Source organism: Lampetra fluviatilis, chromosome 66 (genome assembly GCF_964198595.1).
Source record: "Lampetra fluviatilis chromosome 66, kcLamFluv1.1, whole genome shotgun sequence".
Lineage (NCBI taxonomy): Eukaryota > Metazoa > Chordata > Hyperoartia > Petromyzontiformes > Petromyzontidae > Lampetra > Lampetra fluviatilis.
Window position 1 is genome coordinate 1,972,632 of NC_136340.1, and position 15,000 is coordinate 1,987,631.

The following is a 15,000-nucleotide window of genomic DNA, read 5'->3' on the forward strand; positions in this document are numbered from 1 at the left end:
AGAGAGAGAGACACAGAGACACACAGAGAGACACAGAGAGAGACACAGAGACACACAGAGAGACACAGAGAGAGACACACAGAGAGGCACAGAGACACAGAGAGAGAGAGAGAGACACAGAGAGAGAGACACAGAGACACACAGAGAGACACAGAGAGAGACACAGAGACACAGAGAGAGACACAGAGAGAGACACAGAGACACAGAGAGACACACAGAGAGACACAGAGAGAGAGACACAGAGACACACAGAGAGACAGACAGAGACAGACAGAGAGACAGAGAGAGACACACAGAGAGAGACAGAGAGACACAGACACACAGAGACAGAGAGACAGAGAGAGACAGACAGAGAGACAGACAGAGACAGACAGAGAGACAGAGAGAGAGACACAGAGAGAGACAGAGAGACACAGACACACAGAGACAGAGAGACAGAGAGAGACAGACAGAGAGACAGACAGAGACAGACAGAGAGACAGAGAGAGAGACACACAGACACACAGACAGAGACACACAGAGATACACACAGAGAGACATAGACACACAGACACACAGACAGAGACACACAGAGATACACACAGATTGACATAGACACACAGACACACAGACAGAGACACACAGAGATACACACAGAGAGACAGAGAGACAGACAGAGAGACAGAGACACACAGACACACAGACAGAGACACACAGAGATACACACAGAGAGACAGAGAGACAGACAGAGAGACAGAGACACACAGACAGAGAGACAGACACACAGAGAGACACACAGAGAACCAGAGAGACAGACAGAGAGACACACACAGAGAGACAGGGAGAGACGGAGAGAGAGAGAGTCACACACAGAGAGACAGAGAGAGAGAGACAGATAGACAGAGAGAGACACACAGAGACACACAGAGAGACAGCGAGACAGACAGAGCGACAGAGAGAGAGACAGAGAGACACACAGAGAGAGAGAGACACACAGGGACACACAGGGAGACAGAGAGACAGCGAGACAGACAGACACACAGAGACAGACAGAGAGACACACACAGAGAGACAGAGAGACAGCGAGACAGACAGAGAGAGACACAGCGAGACAGACAGAGCGAGACAGCGAGACAGACAGAGAGACAGCGAGACAGACACAGGGACAGCGAGACAGACAGAGAGACACAGAGAGAGACACAGAGAGACAGCGAGACAGACAGAGAGACAGCGAGACAGACAGAGAGACAGCGAGACAGACAGAGAGACACAGAGAGAGACACAGAGAGACAGCGAGACAGACAGAGAGACACAGAGAGAGACACAGAGAGACAGCGAGACAGACAGAGAGACAGCGAGACAGACAAAGAGACACAGAGAGAGACACAGAGAGAGACAGACAGAGAGACAGAGAGACAGACAGAGAGACAGCGAGACAGACAGAGAGACAGCGAGACAGCGAGACAGACAAAGAGACACAGAGAGAGACACAGAGAGAGACAGACAGAGAGACAGCGAGACAGACACAGGGACAGCGAGACAGACAGAGAGACACAGAGAGAGACACAGAGAGACAGCGAGACAGACAGAGAGACAGACAGAGAGACAGAGAGACAGACAGAGAGACAGCGAGACAGACAGAGAGACACAGAGAGAGACAGAGCGAGACAGCGAGACAGACAGAGCGAGACAGCGAGACAGACAGAGCGAGACAGCGAGACAGACAGGGCGCTCCGTGTCTCAGTGGCTACGATCTCCAGGCGCGCCACTCGATGGCTCTGGATTTAGAGCTCCCCCCCCCCCCGTCACTCCGACTAGCCCCATCACGCAGAGGGATGGTTCAAGATCAATACTCAATCTTCATTTCAATCTTTGGTCACTGCAGGGATCCAAACTCTGTGGTTCTTTCGGTAAAGTCACGTGGGTAGCAAAAAGTAATAACTCGTTTTTTTTTATAAATATGCTAAATTCCTCTTGATATGCAAATTCTTTTGTCAAGGCGCCCTTTCCCCCCCTTCCAAACCAGCTTATATACACGCTCCAAGCATGGTGCTGTTTCATTCAGACGCTGTCGCCTCGACAGACCTGGTTTTCACCTGAGGACGGCTGCTTGCGTTGTGGCCGAAACGTCGTGAGAATTATTTAATTATGTTTTATTTTTATTATTTTATTATTTCCCTTCTACGTGACGACTTTACCGAAAGAACCAAGAAGATGAATCCCTGCAGTCACGAGAGAAGCTTTAAATCGAAATTTAAAAACTCCTTTATAGACTCTTATTGCAGCAGATCCTTCTGCTAAGTCAGCAGTCATCCTGCGGTACCTGCCCCAAGCTGATGGCGGGCGCTTGTGTTGCGATCGAAACGTCGGCACTTATTCTAGTGCATACCTACGGCTACGTGACCACCTTGAGTGACAGGACCAAAGGGTATGCAACTCGATAATTGTTTTTTTTACCCTCCTATCTGGCAACAAAACTGACACCTTTTTTTTTACAAGGAGTCATGTTTACATAGACCACAATACCTGCAGCCATAATGCAAACAAAAAACACAACTCTGATAATGATATGCACTGTCCTTGAAGTTGATTGGTCCACACCCGAGACAGCTTTCCTTAGAGCCTGGTCTTAGTGCGCCTTTTGGCGTCATCTGGTCCAACACCATGTGAGACTAGGCTCTAAGGAAAGCTGTCTCGGGTGTGGACCAATCAACTTCAAGGACCATGTGAGACTAGGCTCTAAGGAAAGCTGTCTCGGGTGTGGACCAATCAACTTCAAGGACCATGTGAGACTAGGCTCTAAGGAAAGCTGTCTCGGGTGTGGACCAATCAACTTCAAGGACCATGTGAGACTAGGCTCTAAGGAAAGCTGTCTCGGGTGTGGACCAATCAACTTCAAGGACCATGTGAGACTAGGCTCTAAGGAAAGCTGTCTCGGGTGTGGACCAATCAACTTCAAGGACCATGTGAGACTAGGCTCTAAGGAAAGCTGTCTCTGGTGTGGACCAATCAACTTCAAGGACCATGTGAGACTAGGCTCTAAGGAAAGCTGTCTCGGGTGTGGACCAATCAACTTCAAGGACCATGTGAGACTAGGCTCTAAGGAAAGCTGTCTCGGGTGTGGACCAATCAACTTCAAGGACCATGTGAGACTAGGCTCTAAGGAAAGCTGTCTCGGGTGTGGACCAATCAACTTCAAGGACCATGTGAGACTAGGCTCTAAGGAAAGCTGTCTCGGGTGTGGACCAATCAACTTCAAGGACCATGTGAGACTAGGCTCTAAGGAAAGCTGTCTCTGGTGTGGACCAATCAACTTCAAGGACCATGTGAGACTAGGCTCTAAGGAAAGCTGTCTCGGGTGTGGACCAATCAACTTCAAGGACCATGTGAGACTAGGCTCTAAGGAAAGCTGTCTCTGGTGTGGACCAATCAACTTCAAGGACCATGTGAGACTAGGCTCTAAGGAAAGCTGTCTCGGGTGTGGACCAATCAACTTCAAGGACAGTGCATATCATTATCAGAGTTGTGTTTTTTGTTTGCATTATGGCTGCAGGTATTGTGGTCAATGTAAACATGACTCCTTGTAAAAAAGGTGTCAGTTTTGTTGCCAGATAGAAGGGTAAAAATCCAATTATCATATTTTGCTACTGGCACATGAGGTTCCAATGGTGTAAATGCAACTCCTCAATTATATTTAACTCTCGATTTAAAGCTTTCGTGACTGCAGGGATTCATCTTCTTGGTTCTTTCGGTAAAGTCGTCACGTAGAAGGGAAATAATAAAATAATAAAACATAATAAAATGCAATTCTCACGACGTTTCGGCCACAACGCAAGCAGCCGTCCTCAGGTGAAGAACAGGTCTGTCGGAAAGACAGAGTCTGAATGAGCACCACCAGGCTTGGCAGCGTATTTTTAAGCTGGGTTGGAGGGGGAAGAGTGACTAATCCCATATCTGCATTTCCCATAAATATGCTAAATTCCTCTTGATATGCTAATTCCTTTGTCAAGGCGCCCTTCCCCCTCTAACCCAGCTTAAATTTACGCTGCCAAGCCTGGTGGTGCTCATTCAGACGCTGTCTTTCCGACAGACCTGTTCTTCACCTGAGGACGGCTGCTTGCGTTGTGGCCGAAACGTCGTGAGAATTGTATTTTATTATGTTGTATATTTTTATTATTTTATTATTTCCCTTCTACGTGACTTTACCGAAAGAACCAAGAAGATGAATTTAACTCGGTTGGCCACGAAAGAAGTTCAACATACGGTGGATGTGAGCATGGGTGTCTGTGCGCGTTTGTGGATTTCTCTATATGTGGAGTCTGCGTCTCTCTCTCTCATCATCATCACGGTGGCTATGAGATGTTGACTACCTCGCTGGTCTACAGGAGGTCGTGGGTTCGATACCGACCCTGACGATGCCTGCTGCTGATGTAGATGTAGAGTCTGAGTGTCTCTCTCATCATCATCATCACGGTGGCTAGGAGATGTTGACTACCTCGCCTGGTATGCAGGAGGTCGTGGGTTTGATCATGGACCCTGACTATGCCTGCTGCTGTATATTTGGAGTCTGCGTCTATCTATCAGTATCACGGTGGCTTGGAGATGTTGACTACCTCGCCTGGTACACAGGAGGTCGTGTGTTCGATCCCGGACCCTGACGACGCCTGCTGCTGTATATTTGGAGTCTGCGTGTCTCTCTCATCATCATCACGGTGGCTAGGAGATGTTGACTACCTCGCCTGGTGCACAGGAGGTCGTGGGTTCGATCCCGGACCCTGACGATGCCTGCTGCTGTATATTTGGAGATTGCGTGTCTCTCTCATCATCATCACGGTGGCTAGGAGATGTTGACTACCTCGCCTGGTGTACAGGAGGTCGTGGGTTCGATACCGACCCTGACGATGCCTGCTGCTGCTGTAGATTTGGAGTTTACGTCTCTCTCTCTCCCCGTGATGGTCGCGTAGATTTTTCTCCGGGCCCTCATCATCATCATCACCACACTTTGAGTTGTTTCGCTGCTGTTATCAATTTCCACACGGTGGTGATGAGCCGCTATCATTTGTGATGGCCAGGTAGCTTTTGAAAAAGAGTTAAACAGCATCTCAGTGGGGCCTTACACCTGCCAACATGTAAATACTTTAGTTTTAGTCTGGGTCTGTGTGGGTCTCTATGAGTGTGGGTCTCTATGAGTATGGGTTTCTGTGGGTCTCTATGAGTATGGGTCTCGGTGTGTCTCTATGAGTATGGGTCTCTGTGGGTCTCTATGCGTCTGGGTCTCTGTGGGTCTCTGAGTATGGGTCTCTATGGGTCTGTGGGTACACTGTGAGTCTCTATGATTCTATATGAGTCTCTGGATGTCTGTGGGTCTCTGTGGTTCTACACGAGTCTCTGTATCTCTGTATGGGTCTCTATGGTTCTATATGAGTCTCTGGATCTCTGTGGGTCTCTGGTTCTATATGAGTCTGTGGATCTCTGTATGGGTCTCTATGGGTCTCTTCCGATATTAGGAAGCCATTGCCATTAGGAAGCCACAATCATCATCCAGATTGTAAACTAATTTGTTTAGATCTGCTTCGTGTTGTTTTTGTGTCTAGTTTGTTGTCCTTCCCCCGTAACCTCCGATTAGCGCGGTTGGCTACGTACGGTGAGATAGAAGTTCAACATACATATGAGTATGGGTCTCTGTGGGTACTTGTAGGTTTTTTTGGGTCTCTGTGGCTTTCTGTGGGTCTCTGTGGGTTTCTGTGGGTGTCTGTGGGTCTATATGGTTCTATATGAGTATGTGGATCTCTGTATGGGTCTCTATGGTTCTACATGGGTCTCTATGATTCTATATGAGTCTCTGTATGGGTCTCTGTGGGTCTCTATGGTTCTATATGAGTCTCTGGATCTCTGTATGGGTCTCTATGGTTCTACATGAGTCTGTGGATCTCTGTATGGGTCTCTATGCTGCACTTTCAAATCACCATCCAGATTGCCAAACGAATTTCTTTAGAACCTGCGATTAGCACGGCGGGCTACGTACGATGTGGAACAAGTTCAACGCACACACCAGAGGTCGCAACCGGGTACCCGATACCCGTACCCTACCCGATACCCGGCTACCCGTACCCGGCCGGGTACGGGTACCCGTTTGCGACCCTGGTGCGGCCGGGTACGGGTACGGGTAGGCCGTGAGTCACTGGTGAGTCACCGTGTGTCACTCATTTCCCAACGTCTTGTCTCTTCTCACAATTCAAGTTCCTAGAATCAACCCACCCGCGCCTGCAACGTGGCTTCATCCCAGAGGTCGCAATCAGGTACCCGATACCCGTACCCTACCCGATACCCGGCCGAGTACGGGTAGGGTACGGCCGGGTACGGGTAGCCGTTTGCGACCCTGGTGAGGCCGGGTACGGGGGGTAAGGAATCAAAACCCGTTTGCGACCTCTGGCACACACACAACTTGCTACGCAACACGTCCTCCGAATGTGCGTGCTTACTGGGTCTTAAGCGCGGAAGAGTAGGCCAAATACAGCACACTCTTCTTGGTGTGGCGAGACAGAGTTGAGTGGGGGGGGGGGGTGAGCGGGTAGCAGCGTCGCCTACTCGCTATAGCGGCCCCTAGTGGCTGCAGGCGGCAGTGGTGACGTTGGGGCCAGGGCGTGAGATCTGATTGGTCGCGCGGCCACGTGGCTTGAGGCCCTTTGTGGTAGGAGCCCCCGAACCGGAAGTCAGTCGCTCGACAGCTGGAGGTTCAAATACCACTGGTCAACAACAAAAAAATGTTTTTCTGGCCTGGACTTTTGCAGCTGTTCTAGACTAATTTCAGGGTGCCGATTCCAAATGTGATCTCAGATTTGCTCTATCACATCTCATTTTTATGCTATCGGCATACCCCATTTTCATTGATTTTACCCGAAATTAACTCTGTCACTTATGATTGCAAGTTGTTGCGAGTCGGTGACTGCTTTAGCGTTAAAATATGGTGCTGTATTTTTAGGATAGTGTGTTTATAATATCATTTTATGTAGATATCCACATCTATTTAATATTTTTCTTACGCAGTTTTTATTGAAAATTCAATATTTAATATCTCAAAAAGCTGATGTGATAGACAAAAACTGATGCCAGATTTGGAATCAGCATCCCAAAATTACCTTCAAACCGTTGGATACCTTATGCCATAAAAAGTGTGTTGACCAGTGTTATATATTAAAACAATTTCGATTTAAAGCTTTCGTGACTGCAGGGATTCATCTTCTTGGTTCTTTCGGTAAAGTCACGCAGAAGGGAAATGTGTTTTATTTTTATTATTGTATTATTTCCCTTCTACGTGACTTTACCGAAAGAACCAATAAGATATTGAAACAAAACAAGCGACATTATGTTTACATTTTACTTGATTAAGCTTCTAAGGGATGCAATGAAGGTTTTGCCCGAGATTGGCCACGTGGTTGAGGCCTTCATTAGACCCCAACAGAAGTCAGTCGATAGCCAGGTGACGATTTAATAGACATTAAAAAAACTAAATATTTTGAGGCACCGTGGTGGCTAGGAGATGTTGACTACATCGCCTGGTATACAGGAGGATGTGGGTTCGATCATAACCCTCACGATGGCTGCTGCCGTATATTTGCAGTTTGCATCTCTCATCATCACGGTGGCTAGGAGATGTTGACTACCTCGCCTGGTATACAGGAGGCCGTGGGTTCGATCCCGACCCTGACAATGCATTTGGAGTTTCTCTCTCTCATCATCGTCACGGTGGCTAGGAGACGTTAACCACATCGCCAGGTCTACAGGATGTCGTGGGTTCGATCCCGACCCTGACGATGCCTGCTGCTGCTGCTGTATATTTGGAGTTTGCGTCTCTCCCTCCCTCTCTCTCCCCGTGTTTTTCCCCTCCACATTTAGAATCTCCGTGACGCCTTTAGAGAGGTATTTGCCTGCCGCCGCTGCTGCTGCCGCTGCTGCTGCTATTAATGTCCACGTGACGGTCATGGAAGGCCGCCACTTGGTCGAGCAGATATCAATCATCACGTGATAGTCAGGCTCGCTTCGAAAATAAACTCCTTAAAAAAATGTTAACAACGCTTTTATTTTTCGATTTAAAGCTTTCGTGACTGCAGGGATTCATCTTCTTCTTGGTTCGTTCGGTAAAGTCATCACGTAGAAGGGAAGTAATAAAATAATACAAATAAAACATAATAAAATACAATTCTCACGACGTTTCGGCCACAACGCAAGCAGCCGTCCTCAGGTGGAGAACAGGTCTGTCGGAAAGACAGCGTCTGAATGGACACGGTTTAATTCACGGCTTCGTTTAACTCACCCACATCAACGCTTTGGGGCCATCCATAAATGACGTCACGCACCTGGGGGGGGGGGTCAGACATTTGTGACGATGTGTGACGAAGGGGGGGGGGGTTAAGAAATGTGACGTCACATCAAAAACCGCAACTTTTAATAAATATAGACAACACCTTCTACTTAATTAAATATACTTTTTAATAAATGTCTTCTCCTACAACATCAGAGTGCAGCGCCACATTAAATACGCACTACAATGACAATAGTTTAAAGCGATTTGAAGCATGTTTTATTTTTTAGGGGGGGGGGGGGCAGAGCTTTGTGACGTCATATTTGAGGGGGGGGTCTGACTTTTTGTGACGTCGTGTGACGAAGAGGGGGGGGGGGTGGGTAAAAAAAATCGTCCAAAATAGCGTGACGTCATTTATGGACGGACCCTAAGATATTTAGAACAAAGCTGGTCATATTTGAAACTCAGCGGTGGGCACTTTGATTGGCGCAGCTTCTGGCGCCGAGACGAGGCGAGCAAACTTCGGACCTTCAGTCTTCCCCGAGAGTGGAAGGAAATGTGAATCGCTGTGTGGGTGTGGGTGGGTGGGGAGGTGGGGTGGGGTGGGTGGGGTGGGTGGGTATGGGGGTGGGTGGGTGGGGAGGTGGGGTGGGTGGGTATGGGGGTGGGTGGGTGGGGAGGTGGGGTGGGGTGGGGGTGGAGGTGGGTGTGTGGGTGGGTGTGGGTGGGGTGGGGGTGGAGGTGGGTAGGGTGGGTGGGGAGGTGGGGTGTGGGGTGTGGGTGTGTGGGTGGGTGGGTGGGGTGTGGGGTGGGTGGGGTGGAGGTGGGGTGAGTGTGGGGGTGGGTGGGGTGGGTGGGGTGTGGGGTGTGGGTGTGTGGGTGGGTGGGTGGGGTGTGGGGTGTGGGTGTGTGGGTGGGTGGGTGGGGTGTGGGGTGGGTGGGGTGGAGGTGGGGTGAGTGTGGGGGTGGGTGGGGTGGGTGGGGTGGGGGTGTGTGTGGGTGGGGTGAGTGTGGGGGTGGGTGGGGTGGGTGGGGTGGGGGTGTGTGTGGGTGGGGTGTGGGGTGTGGGTGTGTGGGTGGGTGTGGGTGGGGTGGGGTGGTTGTGTGGATGGGGGTGGGTGTGGGGGTGGGTCGGTGGGGTGGGTGGAGTGGGAGTGGGTGGGGTGGGTGTGGGGGTGGGTGTGTGGGTGGGTGTGGGTGGGGTGGGGTGGTTGTGTGGATGGGGGTGGGTGTGGGGGTGGGTCGGTGGGGTGGGTGGGTGGGGTGGGGGTGTGGGTGGGGTGGGGGTGTGTGTGGGTGGGGTGGGGGTGTGTGTGGGTGGGGTGTGTGGGTGGGTGTGTGGGTGGGGTGTGGGTGGGTGTGGGTGGGGTGGGGTGGTTGTGTGGATGGGGGTGGGTGTGTGGGTGGCTCGGTGGGGTGGGTGGAGTGGGAGTGGGTGGGGTGGGGGTGGGTGTGGGTCTCGGGGTGGGGGTGGGGCTGGGGGTGGTTCTGTACCCAACACAAGTGCCTCCATCACGGGGTCTCCTTTGCCAGTACCAAACTATGATATGATAATCCATCTCTTTGGTTATTTCGGTAAAGTCACGTAGGTAGAAAATTACACTGATTAACAACAACAAAAACATTTTTTTCTGGCCTGGACTTTTGCAGCTGTTCTAGACTAATTTCAGGGTGCCGATTCCAAATCTGATCTCATCTTTGCTCTATCACATCTCATTTTTATGCTATCGGCATACCCCATTTTCATTGATTTTACCCGAAATTAACTCTGTCACTTATGATTGCAAGTTGTTGCGAGTCAGTGACTGCTTTAGTGTTCAAATACGGTGCTGTATTTTTAGGATAGTGTGTTTATAATATCATTTTATGTAGATATCCACATTTATTTAATATTTTTCTTCCGCAGTTTTTATTGAAAATGCAATGTTTGATATCTCAAAAACCTGATGTGATAGCCTTGGAATCGGAACCCAACAATTACCTTGAAACCGTTGGAATACCTTATGCCAGAAAAAGTGTGTTGACCAGTGTTATAGATCCGTTCCGATGCGATCGCGTTCTGATCGCAACGCAGCAGAGGTGTGGACTCGAGTCATGTGACTTGGACTCGAGTCAGACTCGAGTCATGAATTTGATGACTTGCGACTCGACTTGGACTTGCATAACAATGACTTTGTCCCACCTATGAGATGTGGACTCGAGTCATGTGACTTGGACTCGAGTCAGACTCGAGTCATGAATTTGATGACTTGCGACTCGACTTGGACTTGCATAACAATGACTTTGTCCCACCTCTGCAACGCAGGCAATCGTCATCAGGTGGTGTCTCAACATCTTAACACAGCTGTTTTGTTGCCAGAACAAAGGGGAAAAAACAATGATCAGAAGTGCCTTCAATGCCCTCCTTGGCTGCAACAAACCACTGCGAGTAGCCCACAAAGCAATCATCGACGTCCGTTGTCATTCCCACCTTCTCCCCCTGGTCTTCGTACCTGATTGATGTTGACTACCTCGCCTGGTGTACAGGAAGTCGTGGGTTCGATCCCGACCCTGACGATGCCTACTGCTGTATATTTGTAATTTGCGTCTCTCTCTCTGTCATCATCATCACGGTGGCTTTGAGATGTTGACTACCTCACCTGGTGTACAGGAGGTCGTGGGTTCGATCCCAACCCTGACGATGCTGTATATTTGGAGTCTGCGTGTCTCTCTCATCATCATCACGGTGGCTATGAGATGTTAACTACCTCGCCTGGTGTACAGGAGGTCGTGGGTTCGATCCCAATCCTGACGATGCCTGCTGCTGCTGATGCTGTATATTTGGAGTCTGCGTCTCTCTCTCTCATCATCATCACGGTGGCTATGAGATGTTGACTACCTCGCCTGGTGTACAGGAGGTCGTGGGTTCGATCCCGACCCTGACGATGCCTGCTGCTGTATACGTGGAGTCTGCGTCTCTCTCATTATCATCACGATGCCTAGAAGATGTTGACTACCTCGCCTGATGTACAAGAGGTCGTGCGTTCGATCCCAGACCCTGATGCCTGCTGCTGTATATTTGGAGTATGCGTCTCTCTCTCTCTCTCCCCGTGATGGTCGCGTGGAATTATTCTCCGGAACCTCCGTTTTTTGCCCCCTCCACATTTAGAATAATCATCATCATCACACGTTTAGAGTTAATTCGCTGCTGTTAGAAATTTCCGCACGGTGGTGATGATGATGATGATGAAGCCGGCACTCCGTTGAGCCGCTATCTCCCCTGTGTGCCACCACGACACCACCACAACAACCACAACCACCACCATACTGTGTTCACCCACCACCATCACCACCACAACCACAACCACGACACCACCACAACCACCACCATCACAACAACCACAACCATCACCACAACAACCACAACCACCACCACAACAACCACAATCACCACCATACTGTGTTCACCCACCATCACAACCACCACGACACCACCACAACCCACCACCACAACCACCACCACGACACCACCACCACAACCACCACCACAGCACACCACCGCGAGGGCGATGCGTGCGCGAGATCCGCCAACCCGTCCCCTGTGTGCGTGCGAGCCCAGAGGGGCTGGGCGAGGGATCGATTCGCGTGGACGAAGGCAAAGCGAGCGCCATGGGGAAGGAGAAGATCCACATCAACATCGTGGTCATCGGCCACGTGGACTCGGGCAAGTCGACCACCACGGGGCACCTCATCTACAAGTGCGGCGGCATCGACAAGAGGACCATCGAGAAGTTCGAGAAGGAGGCCGCCGAGGTGAGGGTGGCGGTGGTGGACTTGGTGGTGGTGGTGGAGGTGGTGGTGATGGTGGTGGAGGTGGTGGAGGAGGTGGTGGAGGTGGTGGTGGTGGTGGAGGTGATGGAGGTGGTGATGGAGGAGGAGGTGGTGATGGAGCAGGTGGTGGTGGTGGAGTTGGTGGTGGTGGAGTTGGTGGTGGAGGTGGTGGTGGTGGTGGTGGAAGAGGTGGTGATGGAGTTGGTGGTGGTGGAGGTGGTGGAGGAGGTGGTGGTGGAGGTGGTGGAGGTGGTGGTGGTGGAGGTGATGGAGGTGGTGATGGAGGAGGAGGTGGTGATGGAGCAGGTGGTGGTGGTGGAGTTGGTGGTGGTGGAGTTGGTGGTGGAGGTGGTGGTGGTGGTGGTAGAGGAGGTGGTGAAGGAGGAGGAAGTGAGGGTGGTGGTGGAGGTGGTGGTGGTCGAGGTGGTGATGGAGGAGGTGGTGATGGAGGAGGTGGTGGTGGTGGAGTTGGTGGTGGTGGAGGAGTTGGTGGTGCTGGTGATGGAGGACGTGGTGGTGGTGGAGGTGGTGATGATGGAGGAGGTGGACTTGGTGGTGCTGGTGATGGAGGACGTGGTGGTGGTGGAGGTGGTGATGATGGAGGTGGTGGACTTGGTGGTGGTGGTGATGGAGGAGGAGGTGGAGACTCATACTCTTAGATTTTTTCGGTAAAGTCAGGTAGGTAAAAAAGAAAATTAATAAAAGTAAAATAATAAATCACGATGTTTTGGAGGCAACACAAGCTTCCGTCTTCAGGTGGAACCGTCACAGCACGATTGCTGTATCAAGTAAAGAGACATTCTAAGAGACCCGTCCTTGTATATATACTGGTTGAAGGGGGGGGGGGGGGTTGGTAGGAGCCAAGGTAGGCACCTGGATCGGAATTTTGTATTATTATTGTGAGGTAGGTGCGGCTGAGGCTGCTGCTGCTGTGGTGGTGGAGGCAGTGATGGAGAAGGATGTGGTGGAGTTGGTGGTGGAGCTGGTGGTGAAGTTGGTGGTGGTGGAGTTGCTGCTGGTGATGCCGATGGTACCGATGATACCACCACGATCGCCACCAAAGACAAAGATGCCCCGTGTAGCCTTAACAGACTGTTGGGGCAAGTGCTGTTAGCGAGCTGCGCCTACGAGCGCTCAGGTGGGGGTGAACGGGAATCGAACTCGGGTCGCCGGGCTCGGAGTGCAGCGTGCTAACCGCTGCACCACCACTCCCCACTACCCTCACTACCATCACCACCATTGCTACCATCGCCACCACCAACCACTACTACCATCACTACCACCACCATTGCTACCATCACCACCACCAACCACTACTACCATCACTACCATCACCACCATTGCTACCATCACTACCACCAACCACTACTACCATCACTACCACCACCACCATTGCTACCATCGCCACCACCAACCACTACTACCCTCACTACCATCACCACCATTGCTACCATCACCACCACCAACCACTACTACCATCACTACCACCACCACCATTGCTACCATCACCACCACCAACCACTACTACCATCACTACCACCACCACCATTGCTACCATCACCACCACCAACCACTACTACCATCACTACCACCACTACCATTGCTACCATCGCCACCACCAACCACTACTACCATCACTACCACCATTGCTACCATCGCCACCAACAACCACTACTACCATCACTACCACCACCACCATTGCTACCATCGCCACCACCAACCACTACTACCATCACTACCATCACCACCATTGCTACCATCGCCACCACCAACCACTACTACCATCACTACCACCACCACCATTGCTACCATCGCCACCACCAACCACTACTACCCTCACTACCACCACCACCATTGCTACCATCACCACCACCAACCACTACTACCATCACTACCACCACCACCATTGCTACCATCACCACCACCAACCACTACTACCATCACTACCACCACCACCATTGCTACCATCACCACCACCAACCACTACTACCATCACTACCATCACCACCATTGCTACCATCGCCACCACCAACCACTACTACCATCACTACCATCACCACCATTGCTACCATCACCACCACCAACCACTACTACCATCACCACCACCACCACCATTGCTACCACCACTACTGTCACCAACACCACGACCACCACCACGACCACCACCACCACCACCACGACCACCACGACCACCTCTACTGCCACGACCACCACTACTACCACTACCTCCACCACCGTTACCATCACCACCACTTCTACCACCACTATCAACACCACCCCCACGACCACCACCGTTACCACCACCACGACCACCACCTCAACCACCGCCACCATCACGACCTCCACTGTCAACACCACCAACACCACCGTTACCATCACCATCACCACTATCAACACCACCACGACCACAACCACAACCACCACCACCGTTACCACCACCACTATTATCAACACCACCACGACCACCACCACAACCACCACCACCGTCACCACCACTACCACCACCACGACCACCATCATCACCACCACCACCACGACCACCACCACGACCACCACCGCCGTCACAACCACCACAACCACCACCACTGTCATCACCACCACCACGACCACCACCACCACTACGACCACCACCACGACCACCACCACCACGACCACCACCACCACCATGACCACCACCACCACTACGACCACCACCACCACTACGACCACCACCACCACTACGACCACCACCACCACCACCATGACCACCACCACGACCACCACCACCACCATGACCACCACCACCACCGCCGTCGCCACCACCACCACGACCACCACCACGACCATCCACCGTCATCCACCACCACGACCACGACCACCACTATCAACACCATGACCACCACCACGACCATCCACCATTATCTACCACC

At 51.3% G+C, this 15,000-nt stretch overlaps 1 protein-coding gene across 1 annotated transcript in view; it reads left to right on the top strand.

Moving 5' to 3' along the window:
- The window catches only part of LOC144952138 (elongation factor 1-alpha 1-like), a 36,890-nt gene that overhangs the window by 213 nt on the left and 21,677 nt on the right, over positions 1-15,000 (top strand). Inside the window, exon 2 of the mRNA XM_078882543.1 lies at positions 11,880-12,073. Within this exon, the coding sequence (XP_078738669.1) occupies positions 11,930-12,073 (144 nt within the window). The 5' untranslated portion in view covers positions 11,880-11,929. The remainder of the gene's footprint in view (positions 1-11,879; positions 12,074-15,000) is intronic.